Consider the following 21,127-nt stretch of genomic DNA (forward strand, 5'->3'; position numbering starts at 1 on the left):
TGATGAAAAATGTGTCCGCACCATGACTTAGTGATATTAATACTACTAATCTTAGAACACTGTAGTAAAAAAGTAGGAAAAATGTTGTAAGAATCACTCTCTACCATATCTAAAAGCATTTTGTGCTTCAGGTGTATTTCTTACAAATAACTAAGATGTGTTAGTCAGTTCACTGGTTATGTATTAAATTTCACACTTACGCCAAAACATCTGGGACAACATAAAACAGCCAATTCACATAAGCAAAATAAGACGATTTATCATTAACAATTTATGCACATTTGGAGGAAAACAGTATTTCCTGCCTGTACCCATAAGGGGCAAATTAAGAACTGCTCACTCTCCTTAGCCCTGTACACCAATGATGATTGACATTTAAGTGTGCCAAAGATGGACACATCTATGGGAATACAGTGACTTCCATTTACATAAATGGTAGCTGTGATAAGATGAATTTTTTCCAAAACCAGGAAGCAATAACCAACTAAAATATTATCTCTCCTGACAATTACTGAAAGGAGTAAATGGGTGTAATAAGAGGTTGTGTTCTCCTACAGTCATAATTTAGCTCTATCTTTAGCTTTCAGTAAGATATATGTATCTCATATATATAAATGTAGTATCATGCATGTAACTGTGAAGACGGACTGCAGTAAGAGTATTATATCTGACAGGATACATGTTCTAAAGCAAAATATATTATTTCAGTTCACATAATCACAACAGCATAAAGCCAAAGAACAATGATAAAGATGTAGACTTACGAATGACACAATCAACCCGTGGATTTCCTGTGTATCCAGGAGGACAACGACAAACAGCTCTATGGTCATCAGACTGACAGATAGCATTTATGCCACAGAAGTCAGTGCGGCAAGCTTCCACACATTTACCCCGTACACACTTTTCAGTATTACCACATTCTGAATCTGTCACGCATTGTGGTTCTCCTGGAACTGAGGAATATACAACAAAATTATTATAACACAACAGAAGATAAAATTAAACAACGGAAATTCCAGTTTGGAATATCAACAATGTAAGGAAAAGATATATTGCTACTTACCTAAAAATGACATATTGAGTTGCTGTTAGACGCAACAAAAAGACACACATTAGCTTTCATCAGAAAAAGAAAACACACACACACACACACACACACACACACACACACAAGATTCATTATCACGAGCATTCCAGTCAGCTACCAGAGATGGCGGTCATGTATGCATGAGATGTACTTGCTTGTGTGAATGAAAGTGTGTGTGTATTTTCTTTTTCTGACAAAGGCTGTGGCCAAAAGCTAATATGTAAGTGTCTTTCAGTTGCACCTGTCTGCAACTTAAACTGTCATCTTTATGACAAGTAGCAATCTATCTCTACCCTACATTGTAGAAGATAAATTAAAGTACTCAGTAAATGTATCATTTCTGGTATTAACAAATGGCTTACAAGTGTTTTGTGCAATACTTATCATATCTATAGCACAATTTTGTATATATTTATCATTTAAATTTAAAGTACATTTAGAATCTAAAATACTAAGAAAGTTTCAGTAAAATTATTGGTTGTAGTCAGATACTCACCAACAGGTATACAATACCCTGAAGCATCAGCAACTGCATCATGAGGACAGTGACATGTCACTGTTCGCAGAGGTAATGTATCAAGAACATGACATTGTTGATTAGCTGGACACACTGATGATACAGCCACACATGGATCTTGACATACAGCATTTAGACATGCTTGCTGTGATGGACAGTTATGATCAGCCTCACATTCAGCTGGAACAGTTGGTACTCTTGCAGCTGTGAGAAATAAATATACTTGTCAGCTTTGTCCATTTGTATTTCACATCACAGTGAGGAGGTTTCGAGCTTATGTATCAGTTAGTAGATGAGTGTGCAATAGTTTAGTAAAATATAACTATAATTTTCTATAAACAACTGAGAAAAAAGTAACATATAAAGTGTTTGGTATTTTGAGGAAAGACAGAAGAAAGGATGACACAAAGATGAAAGACATGAAAACTGATGGTAAAGGTATGAAAGAGTGCTGAATATATCACACACTTTCAGTATATTCACACAGGGCGCAGTAGTGTTTTTACCAATAAGGCAATTCTGATAGCATACAGACACAGATACATTTTTTACACTCTAAGGAAAAAAAATCAAATGCACCACAAAGGAATTATCCAAATGGGATTGAAATTGGGAGATGTAATGCACACACACACACACACACACACACACACACAGAGAGAGAGAGAGAGAGAGAGAGAGAGAGAGAGAGAGAGACAAAAAAATAAAACTTCAGAAATATGGATGATTTATTCCAGGGAAAGAGCTTCATAACATGAGCAACTCAGTAATGCAATGGTCCACCTCTGTCCACTACACAAGCAGTTATTCAGTTTGGCATTGATTGACAGAGTTGTTGGATGTCCTCCAGAGGGATATCTTGCCAGATTTTGTACAATTGGCATGTTAGATCATCAAAATACTGACATGTTTGGAGGGCCCTGCCATAATGCTCCGAGATTCTCAAATGGGGAGAGATCTGGCGATCTTGTTGGCCAAAGTGCTGTTTAGCAAGCACAAAGACAAGCAGTAGAAACTTTTACTGTGTGCAGGCAAGCATTATCTTGCTGAAATGCACAGGCTGGCTTGCCATGAAGAGCAACAAATACATTATCATCAACATACTGCTGTGCAGCAAGGGTGCTATGGATGACAGCCAAAAGTATCCTGCTGTGAAATGAAATGGAATCCCAGATCCTCACTTCTGGCTGTAGTCAGGTTGGTACCCCATTGTTGTCCGAAGCATCCCCAGACACATCTTAAGACTGGAATCCCATTGAATGGAGTAGAATTGTCTTTAGTAATGAGTTCTGCTACAAACTGAGGCCCAGTGAGCAGTGGGATACCAACCTGACTGTCACCCGCCATGCGGCCCGAGAACCAGGACTGACAGTCTGGGGTGGCATTTCATTTCATAGCAGGATCCCTTTGGCTGTCATCCACAGCACTCTTAAAGCACAGCAGTATTTTGGTGATATTTTACAGCCCATTCTGTTGCCCTTCACAGCAAGCCAGCCTGGGCTTACATTTCAGCAAGGTAATGGTCAACCACACACAGTGAGAGTTTCTACAGCTTGTCTTTGTGCTTACTAAACCCAACCTTGGCCAGCAAGGCCACCATATCTCTCTCCAGTTGAGAATGTTTGGAGCATTATGGGCAGGGCTCTCCAGCCATCTAATGTGCCAATTGAGCAGAATTTGTCACAATATCCATCAGGGGGACATCCAACAACTCTATCACTCAATGCCAAGCTGAATACTGCTTGTATAAGGACTGAAGTAGACCAATACATTCCTGACTTGCTCAGTTTGTGAAGCTCTTTCTCTTGAATAAATCATCCATTTTTTCTGAAATTGTAATCACTTGTTTGTCTGTACATGTGTATCCTTAGTGGTACATCTTTTTTGTGTCTTAGAGCGTACATACAATTTCCTGGAAGTAATGATTAAGTGAATTAATAAATAGTGATGGCATGATGCTGATTTAACAGAGATGACATAGAGAATGAATCAAAACAGAATAAAAAGGTCAAAGAGTAGTGTCCTGATTGCAGATAAAAACTCTAACATGCGTACTATGTTCTCTGTTATCCTAGGCAATAACCTTTTGAGAACAATTCAGTAAAAATAAAAAATATATTTAATTTACAAGATCTAAAAATAAGAATAGTGACAATGAATTCTCTTATTCTACGCAGATTACATGCTGTGCTGATTATATATGATAATTTAAAACTGTGTGCCAGAGCAGGATCAGAGTACAGGAGGTAAGGAGCATGAGACAAGTTGAAGTTTTTGAGTCTATCTACCAGATGTTTTTGGATGGTTAAATTGGAAATGCTCTGCCTGCTAGAGGAAGTAAACCATGTTTGAATACCAATCTGGCACAGAGTTTTAACCTGTCAATATGTATATTATGACCATATAAAAGGCAACACTATAGGCCTGTTTGGAAACTTTCTTGTTTTTACATTTAAATATCAGTGCATTAGCTTCTTAATGTGATTTGTTGCTACAAATAAAGTCAATTTCATGTACTTTGTCCTATGATTAAAAAAGTAGGATTTATTTCCAATCTTATAATAAATTGGTAAGAATCCATAGTCAGATTAAATGTTATGTACATAAAGTACATAAACAGTAAGTGGATGTATTTTCCAAAATAATTGTTTTTCTGTGTGATAAGTGAGATGATGGTTTACATATATTTTAAGAAGAAATGAGTAAAACAATGTCCTTAATAATCATGTAAAGAGACAGCCATTAATGACAATTTTACAGAATACAAAGTAATTTATAAAAACTGTTTTACTGATAATTAATTTCATGACTAATTAAACATAGACAAAAGGCAACCACTCACCTTTAGCACACTGATGAGTGCAACACAGACACATGTAACAAAACACAGTATTAACTAGCTTTAGAGCTCTGGCTCTTTGTTTAGCAGAGAGTACACACACAGATATCCAAATGCATATTATCACAATGACATGTATTATCAGGGAGCACCTGCTTGGGCTAATGGATGAGGAGAGGAGGCAGTGAAGGACACATGAGGCAAGGAGTGGTTAGTGGGATAGTGTGAGCAAGAAGCAGGAAAGTCATTAGACTCGGTAACTGCAGAGCTCTATTGGGTGTTTGTGTGCATGAACAAGTATAGCTTCTGCCAGAAGAAGAGCTCTAAAGCTAATGAAAACCATGTTTTGTTACTTGTGCCTATCACCACACATCAGACTGCTAAAAGTGAGTGGTTGTCTTAGTGTATTGTTCCATCCAGGAGCTTCCATTATTATTATAAGCATAAACAAGGATTCTTCATCAGCTGTAATCTATGAAGCATAATGTATGAATGAATAAATAAAAGCAGATAAAGTATTTTTCGGTAAGTTTCTGGGCAGCTTTGTAAGCTGCAGACAAACAATAATAACGCATCAACTAAACTTTTACAGTTGCAACATTTTGGTACAACATTTAATGGCAGGCCATTAACTCCTGACTGAAAAGCTTACTCAGGATCTTTCATTTACATAAGGTGCATATTGTTTTTAGGCAGACATAAATTGTAAGATTTAATGACTGTCTGGCAGGAAGACCAAATGCACAACTTCTTTTTTCACTCTGAAAAGGAAGAAATTAGCAGTATTTGTGATGACAGTATGGAGAACGAACTGCAACTTTAATGAAGAACTTTATAAGCCAATGTTTTCTTATTAATAAGCCTAACACCCCCACCCATTTCTCATCCACGTATAAATACAGTGAAAATATGTGTAAGTGTGTATAAGCATTTTCTAAATTTATTGTATAGTTTTTGCTGTATTATAAGTAATTCTCAAAAGACTTACAGCTACATTCAACATATGGATTTCCATTTGTGCCATGAGGACAAGCACACGTAGGCTGATGATCTTTCCCAATACACACAGCACCAGATGCACAAGTGTCTTCTTCACAGACAGGGCGACAAATACGATTCAGTCGATCGCAGGCTTCATGTCCAGCACAATCTTCATTGTACTGACATACACCAGTGACACAAGTGCGATATGGATCTCCCTGGGAACCAGGAGGACACTGACAACGAGGTCTGTGTGCCTCTGTGATACATTCAGCTCCGCGTCCACAACCAGCATGTTCGCAAGGATCCAAACAACTTCCTGATTCACATGCCTTGTTGTATGGGCAATCTGCATCATTTGTGCATTCAGCTAAAATAAAAGAGCATTTGTTTAGTTAATAAACAAGTAAAAATACATGTTTAATTTTGGAAGAAGTTAAGCAGGAACTTTCAGTGCCCCATATGTCTCATCATGAAACAAGTTTAGTGTCATTTACAAACAGCTTGTGGAATATCCTGAGAGTTTTAAACAAGCATTCTTTATTCAAAAGCAAAACTAAGCAAAAATTTGGTATTTTTTCCAAGACAAATAGCTAAAAATTTTGCAGTTATGCACCCATAAAATGCAACTAGCTCAGCTATACAATTAAGAACACAGCATTACCTGACAGTAGACAGCATAAGATACAAGGGTAAGATGAAAAGGGATGATAAGACCAGTTACTGCCCGGCAGTAGTCATAGCCTGGGAATGTGCCTAGCTCACTGAGTCATGATTAGAAGGTAAGTAGCAAATATAAGATTACTGAAGGCCTCAATGGTGTCATTGTTCATTTAGACCTTTTTGAGAAAATATCTTGGTAAAGAAATTCATGTAATTAATGTTGGGTGTGCAGGTAACAGTTTGGACAGTAATTTCAGACATTCAACTGATGATGGTATCAGACACATAACTGACAATGCTTCTCATATTAGTTTGCAAATCATGTCATTCTCAGTGGCATACAAGCCTTTGATCCAGAGTTCTATGGAACATGTTAATGAAGAGTCTGGACAGTCACTCAGGAGAGAGAGGTGTTCCATTGTGCCAATTCTCAACAGGTAGTGGAGCACATTATGAAAGACTTTACAGCTGAACATCGCAAAAGTAATGGCCATCAACTTTTACATTGCTGCTTGATAAAATGAACAATTACTATCTGATAATTACAGTTGTTGAAGGCCACATTTTCATTAAGTAGTTACATCCATCTTTATCAATTTAGTACCCTCTTATTAAACTCCCCTAACGGATCCAACTAGATTACGACATTTTAAATCTTACTCCGTCAATACATTCTTGACACAGATTCTCGGTTGTTTTCTCTCCATTATTCCACTTTGCCTTTCCAGATAACTTTGACATATTACCAATCCCACTGGGTCTGCTTGGATCCAACAAGTCTTGTAATGCAATGTCTGTCCATCATATATCATACATCTTTGGTTGGCTAATGCTTACACTTGTCTCCATTTTAATTGCTAAAAGGATTCACACCATGACCTTTCATTTGGACAGACGAAATTTCTTTCCATCAGACTTTCTACCTGTCCACTGTGAAGTACAAATGTGGTGCTTGTACATCGTCATCTTTGTTATTTATGAAAATGTTATGAAAGTTGAAGTATCCAGTACACAACTTCTATCTTCTGCTTCCATCCTATCTTTGAAACTGAAGTGTAATTCATTGTATGTTAAGAATCATTCTTCCAGGCTTGGTACCTGAATGTCCTTACTGGGTTGAATGTAATATACCTAAAGAGAGTGTGGTTTTGTATTCCTCCTCCTTAGTGTCAGTACATACTGTCAACCTAAAGCCCACTTTTGCAGCCTGCGGCATTTTTGTAGCCTACCATCATCCCCAGCTGGCCTCTGACTCATTTCTTCATCACAAGTCATTTGTACAGGCTTACCATTATGTGTATGTTCAGTTCAACACCATTCCACTTTCTTATATGATGTTTGCTTTCTTATATGATGTTTGATGACCATTCCACAAATTGTGTACAAATCTAATATATAGTGCAGTTATTTCTTGTGCATGGCATTATTTCCAGTTAAGTACTGTCAGAAATATCATACTGAAAATAACAAGGAACATGCCACAAAGATAAACAAGAAACGTATATTAAAACAGCAAACGACAAGGAGAATGAAGTCTTGGCCTGTATTTGTAAATGTCTATTCTTAAGTTTGCAACTTTGGATGTTTTTTTTCGTACATCTTTTTTTTCTCCTGCCTTCACTTTCCTCCCCTTTCTTCTTCTTCTTCTTTCAAGTTCATTTATCAAGGAATGGGATGCTTAAACTATAGTTTTAGATCTTACATTTATGTTTGCCACGAAGTTTACAGACTTCATGAAAAGTTTGTTTTTGCAGTCTCAGTTGCACAACATACAATTTTTTATGCCACTGAGACTATAAAAATAAACTTTAATAAAAGTATACAGTTGTGGTATGTTGTCCATTATTTTTACAGTCTTGGCTAATACATGCCTTTTATATTACACATGAAAATATGTTTTGTGTGTTTAAACATTTGCATCACTCTAATGGTGCATTGAAATAGATTTGTTCACTTCCTAGTCAATATGTATGGGAACATTGTTTCCAGATGATTCAGTTTGTATCTGTGTGTTGTGAACAATATTTATTTATAAATAAAGTAAATAAATGAAGATATTACTAAACTTCAGAGTGTTAGGTGCTTCTTTACATGTCTCAAGTTAAATTTTAACAAAAATGTAGAAAATGATAATTTAATTTTCAACTTACGTCTGTAGCAAAATCTTTCTGGATTTCCAGCCCAGCCATCTGGACAACTGCAGATAGCACGATGGTAACTTGAATGACACAAAGCTCCCACACCACATCGAGAACTGACAGTGCAGGGGTCAAGACAGTGTGCAGAAATACAAGAGTGTTTGTCTGAACAATCCATATCTGTTCTGCATTCTGATTCATTGAGGTGTGCTAGAAAAACAAAAATAATAGAATTGGTATTATGCATTTTAATGAGTATTGATGCTAAATGTACCAATAATATTTGTTAGATTCTTGTCTTTAAGTCTCACTACTTGTAACATTAAGCATTTGTAAATGTATGTGTAATGACTGTTATTAAAAGCAGACATAAATTCTGGCATTTAATCACCAGTAAATTAAAAAGAATCATGTAAACTTATGAAGACACATCAGGTTTGAAACCAATGAATTCTGAGGGATACTTTCCCATCGTACTGATCATGAAGCAATTTTCTTTTGTGGGTCTTAGTTTTCAAGACATTTATGTAGGAACAGCAATTTTTTAATGGTTTGTACTGAACAATTACTTTCTTTGATAATTTAAAAAATGCAGAGTGGAGTTTTGAAACAGAACTATCTCCTTTTGTTTTCCAATTAGTAAATATATTGCTTAGCATGGTAGTCTCTAAAAGAAGGTAAACTCTTCATGAATATATTGAACCTCTAAACCATCATAGAGTGCCTGGGAGGATATCTTGAATCATAAATTCATGTAATTAAAACAGATTGTTAATTATAGCTGTTTCTCTCCTTGTACTGGATCTAGTACATAATAAGTAAGTCTGCCGGCACAAAAAAAAAAAAAAAAAAAAAAAAAAAAAAAAAAAAAAAAAAAAAAAAAAAAAAAAAACAAGAAATTGAGCTTTTCTGGATTCTAAGTAAAGATGCAGGATGGTGTCCTTGGGTCACTTGATTAATGTTGTTAATTAATTTAGAAAACTAATCCCCTAGATATAAATATATGTTCATTATTTTCTTTTCAGACTATATCTTTAAAAAATATACTACTTCATCAAACTACAACTCTGTTTATCTTTGATATTTTGGCATACTGACTGGGCAAATTGTATTTAGGATTTAAAAAATACTAGCATCCATAAGGATAACATAGCAATCATATGATGAACATGGGATTATAAAAGGAATATTTACCTGAATAGCAGTTACTATATGGGTCACCGACTAGGGTACCAGGGCAGACACATGTTGCTTGATGGTTTGTTGCTTGGCACAGTGCATTTGGTGCGCACAAGCTTGGATTCAATGTACATGCATTGGAACAACGTCTGTTCACACAAATCTCAGATAATGTACAGTCTGCATCAGACTGACAACCTTCTTTTTCATCAGGAGCTGCAAAAACACATATCCAAAATGAACATTCAATGTAACGATTATCTGTCATCAGTCAGAACACAGAAGAGTACTTGCAAGAGACAGAATACACCACACACAAGTATTATACTGGACAGTATTAAATGTCAACTACAGGAAATAAAAAGGAAAGCTTTACCACATTATCTTCTTTTTCTTTCTTTTTTTTTCTTTAAAGAATTTCCTGGAGTTTTATAACAACAGTTTTCTGTCTTCTCACACTTAAATAACCATTTTTAGCATTTTTTATATTTATAATGGCAAATTTTAATGTTCATGTTTATATGGGCTCTCCTGAGCTGAGATAAAGTTATGTTCTTGTAATACAAAATGGGTTGAAGGAAGTCATATGTTATGAAGCATAACGCAGCAGCAAAAGAAAAATATTTTACACTTGTAAATGTTATGACTGTAAGCAGCAAATTTAAGGTATTAATTGAAATCATAGAAATGAGATTAAGTACTCTTCATTAAAAATGGCATGCAACAATACAAAATTGCCCATTTCAAGTAGCAAGCATTGTTAGGTAGCATGTTATGTAATATCAAAACTCTATAGTTCATTACTACAAAAAACATTAAGTGTGTTGCTGTTTATCATTTAAAAATGTAACTTTGGGACAGGTAAAAAGTTAATGAGGTAGGTATGCTGTTATCACCATCCCTCCCACCACCACCATCACCAGTGGCCACCTGGAAAAAATATAAGCACTTTATTTCATTTGTTAATTTCAAAATCTAAAACACTTATTTTCAATAGTCAACATCTTATTACCTGGTTTGCATTCGATGTCTGCATCCCCTACATACCCCTGTGGACAGCGGCAGGCCATGGTCCTGAGAGGAAGAGTGTCTACAACCGTGCATTCAGCATTTGGACCACATGGTTTTGTTTCAACACATGGGTTTCGACAGTTTCCACTAAAGCAAGCTAATTTGCTTGCACAGTCAGCATCAGCTCGACACTGTTTTGGCTCCATAATTTCTATCAAACATCAACAAAAGAAACAATTATTATAGCTGAATAACAGAAAGCCTCTGATGAATCAACAGCAGTAAACTTAAGATTTTACATTTCATACAAAAAAGAGGGAAAACGGAGAAAGAGGAATGCAATGACATTGTAATTAACTTTGTACATGCATAAAAAATCCCAATAATATTTTTAATCTTATGGAAGTAAATGCACTGTAAAACTTGCAATTTCCATTTTTAAATATTGTTAACCGCAGGAAACGATTCAACCATAAATCCATGAAAATAATTAAACTATGCAAAATGAATACTACCAAAATTAGTGATCACAGAGGAGCACATGCTTACCAGTTGCAGAACTAGGAATAAATGGAAAGGAATTGGCAGAAAATGATATCTTTCAGCACAAAATGGATTGTAGGGAACATTACATCACCCTTGATCTAGAATTTTAGGTGACTTTCCTTGCCTTGTACTAGTTTTTAAATTGTTTTTACATATGACAGCTGGATATTCAATCAAAATTATATTTTTTAATTTGTGTGACTGCTAGTCTTAAACTATCTTTGACATTTTTAATCATGAATGTAATTGACCATTTAACACCAAAACTTTGCCACTTCAAACTGCGAGGTACAGAAACTGTTGTAACGGAATGTTGGAATATATTTTGTTAACGGGATATCGACTGTTTGTGGATTTAAAACTGAAAATATATTTCAGTACTGACTGACTCACCAAGAGTGCATTGTGACCCAGGATTTCCAGTGTAGCCTGGTGGACAGTGACATGTTGCCAAATGGTTAGTAACAGTGCAGATAGCATTCTGACCACATGCACCAGGACAAGGATTTTCACATCGATTGCCAAGGCAAGCTAGGTTGTATGTACAGTCAGCATCAGATGAACATTCTGGCTTTGTGCACAGTGTGTGTGGATCTCCAGTCCAACTTTCAGGACAGCGGCAACGTGCATGATGCCAGCCATCAGTCTCACAAAGAGCATCGATACCACAATGTGTGTAGGAACATGGAGACACACAGTTGCCGTTCACACATGCCTCTGTGGGTGGGCATTCTCCATCTGAGCGACAACCAACTGTAAAAGGAGCAAAATTGAACAAATTATTAACTTAAATAATACATTTGTTATGTTAAATGTGTATATTATGAATGCTATATCTTTCCCACATAAGGTAATGTAACTGTTTGTTATTTTATGAGAATGACACGTTCTTATACCTTCATTTATCATTCCTGAACAGAATGAAGCTACCAAAAAGAACTTTTAAGAAGACAAACTTTTGTCTTAGAATTCACAGTGTGATCTACTATACTCATTCAATGATCCACGATATTAACAAAATATCTGTGAAAAAAATAGTAAACACTGTATGTAAGATGTGCATCTCTTCCAGAACATACCTGGTTCTCTTAGTAACTCTTAATTTAAACCACAAATGATAATAAGATAACGAATTATTGTAGCTTTGCCTACTTTAGTGGAGTACAACTGCTATAAATATCAAACAATATCCAGAAATGCAAGTTAATTTATATTATAAAGTATATTTTAATTTTATTTATAGCTCTTATTCTGTAGTCTACTACAACAAAATGTATGTTGTTCTGCTGCATGGAAACAAGAGTATAAAAAGTATTCAGTATTTTACTCACTCTGATAACAATGGCCATTGGCATTTCCAGTAAATCCGTCCTTACAGGTGCATATTGGCCTATGCAACTGAACATGACATTGTGCATTAGGTCCACAAATTCCTGTATTCTCCAGACAAGGATCACGGCAAAAATCATTTATACAGGCCTTGTCATTTGTACAGTCATTGTTTTGAGTACATTCAGGGCGTGGAGCTGAAAAGTTAGAAGGGTTTTGTCACATACTGCAGCAATTTACAAAAGTGTATAATTTAAGTGACAATGCAGCTCTGCAAGAGCTGAAAATGGTTTATCACAGTGAAATAATATATATTCATATATTACATGATGTAGTGTTGTTAAACTCATAATCTGTTTTGAAAGCTTTTTGTAATGCTAAAGTATGTTTAGTTGCAAGGAGCTACAGAAATTTATTCCTATGAGCAGACAGTTAAATCAATAAATAATACTTCTGAATATTGGAACAGTTTACACCCAAATGATGAAGTCTGTACTCTCATTGGTAATAGTAGCAGAATAAACATTGAAATTTTTTAGAATGATTTTTTTACTAAATAGTCTACATGAAAACAGCCACACCAACTGAGAACAGTTAATGATTAACAGCAGGTAATACACATACCTGGAGGAGTGACAGGCACTGGGTGGCACTCCAGCCTAGGTTCTCCTGTGTAACCTGTTGGACAGGAACACACAGGGACATGGCTGACAGTTTGACATAGTGCGTTGAGACCACAGACAGTTCCCTCACTGCAAGGATCTCGACAACGTTGAGCAAAACAAGCCCTGTCACGAACACAGTCTTGATTGATTACACATTCTGGATATGTGCAAACAGCAGCACCTTTCACAACACGGCACTGTCCATTCGGTCCACATGGTGAGGACTCACAGGGATCGCTTGGAACAGCTGTAGAATAATTAACAGTTGTTGAAAATCAACATTTTCTCTTTATTTTGATGCTGAAAATTATAACTATAATAGAAATTTCAGGGTTTTACTGTCTAACTTTATGTACAAATGAGAAAGATGAGAGTGTCTTGAAAAAAGCCAGTAAGCAAACAAAGGTAGGTGGGAGGAAGGATGGGTGGGGTGGGGAGGGGGGGGGGGAGGTTGGGGGAGGAAAACACACACACACACACACACACACACACACACACACACAGAGAGAGAGAGAGAGAGAGAGAGAGAGAGAGAGAGAGAGAGAGAGAGAGTACATAACTGATAAAAAGAAATTTTTATCTCCTCACAACTCAAGGCATGAAACAAATTTAGTCTATTATTTATTTTCACTGATGATTAATATTATGATAAACATATTTAATGAACAAAATAATTTTGTGATCAAGAGGTATAGTAAGCAGCTGTAAACTGGTGATCATTTTGACTGTGGGTATCTAGGCTAATACAGACATTCTGCAAGACTAATTTATTTTTATTCAGGAGATCGATACGTCATTAAAATTCCATTTAAAGAAAAAAAGAATGGGTTTTGCTGTTTTTCATAAAGAAGTTATTTTTCAGATAAAGTCACATCACAAGTCATCAACACCACATAAAAATTGCAAAAGGAGAATAGCAAAGTGATAAAGAAAGAAAAAAGATATTCAGTTCTTCTAAAATTATTTATTATTGTTAAATCAATTGATATGCAAGCATTTAAGATGAAGAAAAGAAATTTGGCAGATCAAATGGAAGCAAAATAACATAAAAGAATGTTGAAACTTCCTGGCAGATTAAAACTGTGTGCCCGACCGAGACTCGAACTCGGGACCTTTGCCTTTCGCGGGCAAGTGCTCTACCAACAGAGCCACCGAAGCACGACTCACGTCCGGCACTCACAGCTTCACTTCTGCCAGTACCTCGTCTCCTACCTTCCAAACTTTACAGAAGCTCTCCTGCGAGACATGCAGAACTGTCACTCCTGAAAGAAAGGATATTGCGGAGACATGGCTTAGCCACAGCCTAAGGGATGTTTCCAGAATGAGATTTTCACTCTGCAGCGGAGTGTGCGCTGATATGAAACTTCCTGGCAGATTAAAACTGTGTGCCCGACCGAGACTCGAACTCGGGACCTTTGCCTTTCGCGGGCAAGTGCTCTACCAACTGAGCCACCGAAGCACGACTCACGTCCGGCACTCACAGCTTCACTTCTGCCAGTACCTCGTCTCCTACCTTCCAAACTTTACAGAAGCTCTCCTGCGAGACATGCAGAACTGTCACTCCTGAAAGAAAGGATATTGCGGAGACATGGCTTAGCCACAGCCTAAGGGATGTTTCCAGAATGAGATTTTCACTCGCAGGAGAGCTTCTGTAAAGTTTGGAAGGTAGGAGACGAGGTACTGGCAGAAGTGAAGCTGTGAGTGCCGGACGTGAGTCGTGCTTCGGTGGCTCAGTTGGTAGAGCACTTGCCCGCGAAAGGCAAAGGTCCCGAGTTCGAGTCTCGGTCGGGCACACAGTTTTAATCTGCCAGGAAGTTTCATATCAGCGCACACTCCGCTGCAGAGTGAAAATCTCATTCTGGAAACATCCCTTAGGCTGTGGCTAAGCCATGTCTCCGCAATATCCTTTCTTTCAGGAGTGACAGTTCTGCATGTCTCGCAGGAGAGCTTCTGTAAAGTTTGGAAGGTAGGAGACGAGGTACTGGCAGAAGTGAAGCTGTGAGTGCCGGACGTGAGTCGTGCTTCGGTGGCTCAGTTGGTAGAGCACTTGCCCGCGAAAGGCAAAGGTCCCGAGTTCGAGTCTCGGTCGGGCACACAGTTTTAATCTGCCAGGAAGTTTCATATCAGCGCACACTCCGCTGCAGAGTGAAAATCTCATTCTGGATAAAAGAATGTTATTTCACTGATCTAAGATTGCTGTTAACTAATCATGCAGAATACTCTACATATATTAAAGGGAAATCAATGATTTCAACAGTAGAGTAGTAAGATACTTACGTGGTTGCTCTGTACATTGTACAAATGGATTTCCTCCTGTACCAGATGGGCAAGAACAGATGGGGCTGTGGTTTATAACATTGCAGTTGGCACCATAACCACAGGCACCTGGACATGGGTCCCGGCACTTGCCACTCACACACGCCTTGTCACGTGGACAGTCAGCACTGAGGACACACTCAGGCCTGCATCCACTTCCATCTGGTATACCCTGATAACCTGGTAAGCATTCACACAAGGCAGCACCAGAATCACCTGCTCGGCAAAGTGCATTTGGCCCACAGGGTGAAGGTACACATGGGTAACTTGAACCTGGCACCGGCACTGCAATGCAAAGAAAATAAAAACTTTAGCACTATTCCAACCAAATTTTTACGGCAGTCTAGTGCTCACTAAAATAATTCTCTGACAGTTCTGACATATTACAGTAAAATGATTCCTAGGTTGCATATGATATGGTGTACTGAAATGTAAAATGGTGACTATAATTTTAATACCTCTTAGCTCAGCTACCTACCATTGCAAAATTAAATTAAAAAGTCACAAAAGGAGGTTATGAGAGGAGTCACAACTAAAGTAAAACAATGATCCAATGAAATGTTGTTGAATTAAATTAGGCAATGTTGAAGGAATCAGTTAGGAAATGAGACACTAAAAGTAGTACATGAGTTTTCCTATTTTCACTGCAAAGTAGCTGATGAAGGCAGAAGTAGAGAGGGAGTAAAATGAAGACTTGTAATAGCAAGAAAAGTGTCTCTGAAAAAGACAAATTTGCAAACACAGAATACAATTTCAGTGACAGGAAGTCTCTTTCTGTAGGATTTGTCTGAATGTAGAATTGTACGAAACTGAAACATGGATGATAAACACTTCAGACATGACGATAACAGAAGCTTTTTAAATGTGATGTTACAGAAGAAGGCTGTAGATTAGATGGGTACATCAGATAACTAATGGAGAGGTACTGAACTGAATTTGGGAGAAAAGAAGTTTAGGACACAATTTGACTAAAAGAAAGGACTGGTTGATGGGGCACACCCTGAAGCATCAAGATATCACAAATTTGGTAATGGAGTGAAGTATTTAGGGGGAGGGGGTAAGAACTGAAGAGGGAGGCCGAGACTTGACTACAGTACACAGGTTCAAATGGATGAAGATTTCATTGTTGAGTAGGGATAAAGGAGCCTGCACAAGATTAAATAGTGTGGAGAGTGGCATCAAACTGATATTTGGACTGAAGACCACAACAATATATACTGACAAGATAGTGTGATCACCAAAATAAGGAAGATCATCCTAACTGTTACAAGACCCAAACCATGTACATATTCACAATGATTATTCCATTTATGAATATCTCATGGTGTAAATATCACTCCTTGCCACACATCTTTTTACACTAATGCTGTTTTAACAGTTTTTTTGAACTAACCGTATAAGTTACCATATACCTTCAGCACAGATTTTGTCACCTGTGATTATCCTCCCCTGCTTTTTCTGAATGTTCTGTCTCTGACCCCTCAGCTGCATCCCCCACCCTCCTTCCTCCACCACACCCAAAATAAATTTCTAGTGTCCTTTTAAGAAAAGGGCACATTTGCTTTACACATTATTTTGTTCCTAAACTATAAATTTGCCTCTTTACATTTCTTTGCTCTTCTTTTTTACTCATATTAATAATATAAGATTGTGCATAGTTAGTGCCAACAGCTGGTGAATACAATTTACATTTCCTTTGTAAAATTTCAGTGCATCCAGTCACTGTGAGAAATTAAAATTTCCAGCCATTACCGTTCAGACATATACTGTGATAATCTCAGTCTATATTATGACTTAATTTGAATATAAACAACATAAATAAAAATCTCCTTGCCTCCCTCTTCTAACCAAATGTATAAAGTCTGAATGATACTCACATATTACAGGCTGACAAAGATGGAAGGCATCTCCTGTTGTTCCCTCAGGACAAGAGCAAATAGGAATGTGATTTGTAACAGAGCAGATGGCACCTACACCACAAGTTCCAGGACAAGGATCCTGACAGTGGTTCTGTATACAAGCACGATCCATAGAGCAGTCCGAACTGACTAGACACTCAGGTCGGCACCCATCATATGGGTTACCATAGAAGTCTGGCAAGCATTCACAGGATGAGAAACCATTTGCTTCAACACGGCAGTTAGAATTTGGCCCGCAAGGTGAAGGGTTGCAGGGGTCAGTTGGAGCTCCTTGTGTTGGACCTGTGAAAACAAACAAAAAAAAGCTTAGAAGTTTGTAAATAAGTATCTACATAGTAGCATTGCTGCGTTGATGAAAAACTTGCAATATATATTCTTTACCCAAACTCCCAGTTTATCAGGTGAAATTTTCAGTAACTGAAGTCCTCTAAACCTGTAACTAACTACTTGTTCCATGATTATAAAACCAGCTACTAGTAAAATAATTACAACAGGGTTACATGCATGATTTTCTGTGCTACAACTTGAAGCTGAACAGCTTAACTGAACAACAAAATATCACATAAACTGCTAACAAAACAGAGAAAAAACTGAATTATATTGTAATGTGTGCCTTTGGGCTAAGTGGTTAAGTATTAACTATGAGTCCAATAGATAGGTGTTTGATCCTGTGTGCCTTTGTGGCTCAGTGGTTAAGCATTAACTATGAGTCCAATGGATAGGTGATTGATTTGCAGTCAGTCCTAGAATTTGATTCTGCCACATGTTAGCTCTTTCACCTTCTTCAGAAATGTTTGTCAATACGAAAAATATCACGTTGCACTCCTGTTGGACCATAGGGCAGTAAACTGGCTGGGAAAGTCAGTTCAAAGGTCAGAGGTCAGAGGTAGGCTGAGGCATACCACCTCCAGTAATACCATGTGCAGTAGCACTGGGGAGTTCAAATCAACTATTGTGTTCAACACAACTTTATCTTTTTAATTACCTTTATTGTAATGTATGGAATCAACTTTTTTTTAGTTTCCTATACTTGCTATCCATAGAAAATAGTTGTACCTTGTCTTCACAATTTGGCAAATGCTTTTTTTTCCAGTTTCATAATACCTCACTGTCATCTTCTACCCCACTTGATCAATGATCTTATGCGATTTTCCTAAATATTTTGTTTCCTCCAACCATTTCCTCTCCTTTACATTTGGGCCATTCACTATCCATTTAAATATGAGAAAGAAATTCCAGAGAGAATGTTTGTCTTGCTGGCAGTTTAGAAGCAAGAAAATGGGTGATTTTGTACAGATAACAATGCAGGATGTTTCGCAGGATTTTATGCACCGATCTCACAGGCATGTTCATCTGACCCCTCTTGCAAAGCTGTGGCCACATCTTCAGTCAGTTTAGCTCCTTTCCTCCCTCCACCACACTGCACTTCAAAAGAAGCCATCTTTCCAAATTCTGTAATCATTTGCTCCAGACCCTTAGCAGACATTGGAACAATGGCTTTTTTCATACCCTTGAGGGCCTGGAACTTCTGCAGGGCACTGGTGCACAGTTACTGTTCCTGTACAAGAGCTTTACCAGCACTGTGCAATTTTTCATAGAGACAGTGAGGTTGGGCACCTCAGACACAAACTGAGGAACAGCCATGTGCCACATGTCTGCTGGTATGCATATTCTGACACTTACGGCGCCATCTATTGGTCAATTTTTTTTTTTCCTTTCTTTTCCATGCGTTTGCCTCTGTGCCAATAACACACTGTTCAAATTTGATGTCATTTTAAATGGCAATTCTCTTTCTACAGCATCTTGGAACTGGAATGTTCAAATTTTATGTCATTCTCAGCAGTGGTTCTCTTTATACAGCATTTTGAAACTGGAACTTTAATTATGGACACCCTGTATGTTTAAACTTGGCTTCTAATACACAGAATGGAAAAGGAAGGAATCTTAGATGCCATAAGAAAATATCTTTACCTTGCATTTTTAGCATAATTGTATTGTATCATTTTGACTTGCTCTTTGATGTATACTTTACTGGACAATGTTTGGTATCCATATCAATCAGTACAATAGTATATCAAGGGCATTTGATTTTATTAGGTTTTCGTTGTCTGTCTCTATAGTCTTAGACCTCAGAAAAAGACAGTGAGAATGTCCTCCACAATTTCTTTATATTGACCCTATCTACAGTCACTGATTGCATTTATAACTTGCTCTTTATTTGATCACCTATTAAAGCAAATGTCAACTGAATGAAGTACAAAAACTAGAGATTAACTAAGAAATTTCATGTGATTAGTCTGAGTATGTACAATGTTTGTCATCAAAAGAGTCTATCTCATTTTCTACAACTGTCAAGATAGATATTTTTTACCTCCGAGTCTGAATACAGAACAAGTAATATGAGTTGAACGATGTATGGCAGCTCTGAATCCATGCTTTTGTATTAAATAGTATTCTAGATCTGTGCTCTGCAAGCCATTTTATGTGTGTGGTGGAGGGTATGTCTACATATCTCCCCTTTCCCTGACACATTTGTGAATGGTGCATGGGAAGAATGACTGTCAGCAAGCCTCTATACTCAACATTAGTCAGGCCACAGTTACAAGACAACCGTTCAATATTCAAATAGATTCCACTAACCATTTTTATGCATGGCAAAATATTTTAGTTGATGTGGAAGAGTCTATGGCGTTTTAGCAACTATAGATGTCATAAAAAATCACGTCACCGTCTTTTCATTTGTGGACTAAGTTTATCACTTAGTACTATGGCTTAATTTGAATACTGTGAAATAGGCCAGTTTTTTCATCAATGCAAACATGTACTGCTGCATGGTAGCAAGTCTGTAGTCTGAATAACACAGTATACAAAAAAAGTATGAAACAAAATTTATCATGCAATGGCAATGCTTTGTTTTTCAAAAAGCATGCATCTTCATGTCATGGCATTATCATTCTCAAACTGAGACACACAAAAGCTGGCTGGCATGCATATCAATCAGCAAAGAAGTACATCACTCAGAATAACATGCAATCATGCACATCAACTTATTAACAAAATAACAAGACTCATCATTATATGTTAATCCAACACAGTCAGACCATCACGCAAAACATTTAGTAACACAGTTAAATCAAAATGTCCATAGACATAATCTTTTCAGAATTATGATGTTGCCACTCTACCAATCTGTGTAAGTTTCATCAGTGAAATATGCCAAGGCAGCCTGCATTTTCATGTAAAATTTTATAATTTGTAGCTATTTATTGTGATGGATTATGACCTGATACATTATATGTGCATGTTCAGTTTGCTTTAGCTCTGTGTATCAGTATTTGAGGGTAATAAATCCTACAGATTCAAAGGTTTTTGTTCTTGTATGACTCAACAGCTAATTGTTAACATGAGAAGATTTCCTGAACTACAACAGTGACACAAATTGTGTCATTTTCACACCTCACTGTACAGTAAATGAGAAGTCAACAGGGACACACTAATGATTAAGGACACATTCACAAAATGTGGCGAAACAAGTAGTTGCTGATAAAACACAAATTTTCAACTGCAGTAGTTGCAAAAACCAATATACCTATGACTAAGTAGAAAACTTAATATTCACTGGATTACTTTACATTTTAATGTCACAAGTTCATATAGATGTATGTCCCAGAAAAGACAACCAACACTGAATGAAAAATGATGTGAAATAATTTAACTGTACTAAAAGAACAATAAATTATAATAAAATCATGACATGGATAAAAGCTAGAAACTAAGTCAAAATGAAATGATGCTCTTTCTTTAGAGCCTACAGGCAGGTGACTCTAAAGTGAGAAATAATTTGCAAGCACTTTTATGGGTTTCTATTGTATCTAGGATACAGTGTTCCAAATATATCAATTCACTTCAAGGAAATTACAGCCATGCTACAGTT

At 37.0% G+C, this 21,127-nt stretch overlaps 1 protein-coding gene across 1 annotated transcript in view; it reads right to left on the reverse strand.

The window, feature by feature from the left end:
- Positions 1 to 21,127, reverse strand: part of LOC126439847 (uncharacterized) — a 604,845-nt gene that overhangs the window by 37,382 nt on the left and 546,336 nt on the right. Inside the window, 11 exon segments of the mRNA XM_050090598.1 lie at positions 765 to 956; positions 1,587 to 1,811; positions 5,435 to 5,797; positions 8,241 to 8,438; positions 9,423 to 9,623; positions 10,420 to 10,629; positions 11,358 to 11,717; positions 12,296 to 12,490; positions 12,918 to 13,205; positions 15,236 to 15,559; positions 17,152 to 17,475. Coding sequence (XP_049946555.1) covers positions 765 to 956; positions 1,587 to 1,811; positions 5,435 to 5,797; positions 8,241 to 8,438; positions 9,423 to 9,623; positions 10,420 to 10,629; positions 11,358 to 11,717; positions 12,296 to 12,490; positions 12,918 to 13,205; positions 15,236 to 15,559; positions 17,152 to 17,475 — 2,880 coding nt within the window.

Source organism: Schistocerca serialis, chromosome 1 (assembly GCF_023864345.2).
Source record: "Schistocerca serialis cubense isolate TAMUIC-IGC-003099 chromosome 1, iqSchSeri2.2, whole genome shotgun sequence".
Lineage (NCBI taxonomy): Eukaryota > Metazoa > Arthropoda > Insecta > Orthoptera > Acrididae > Schistocerca > Schistocerca serialis.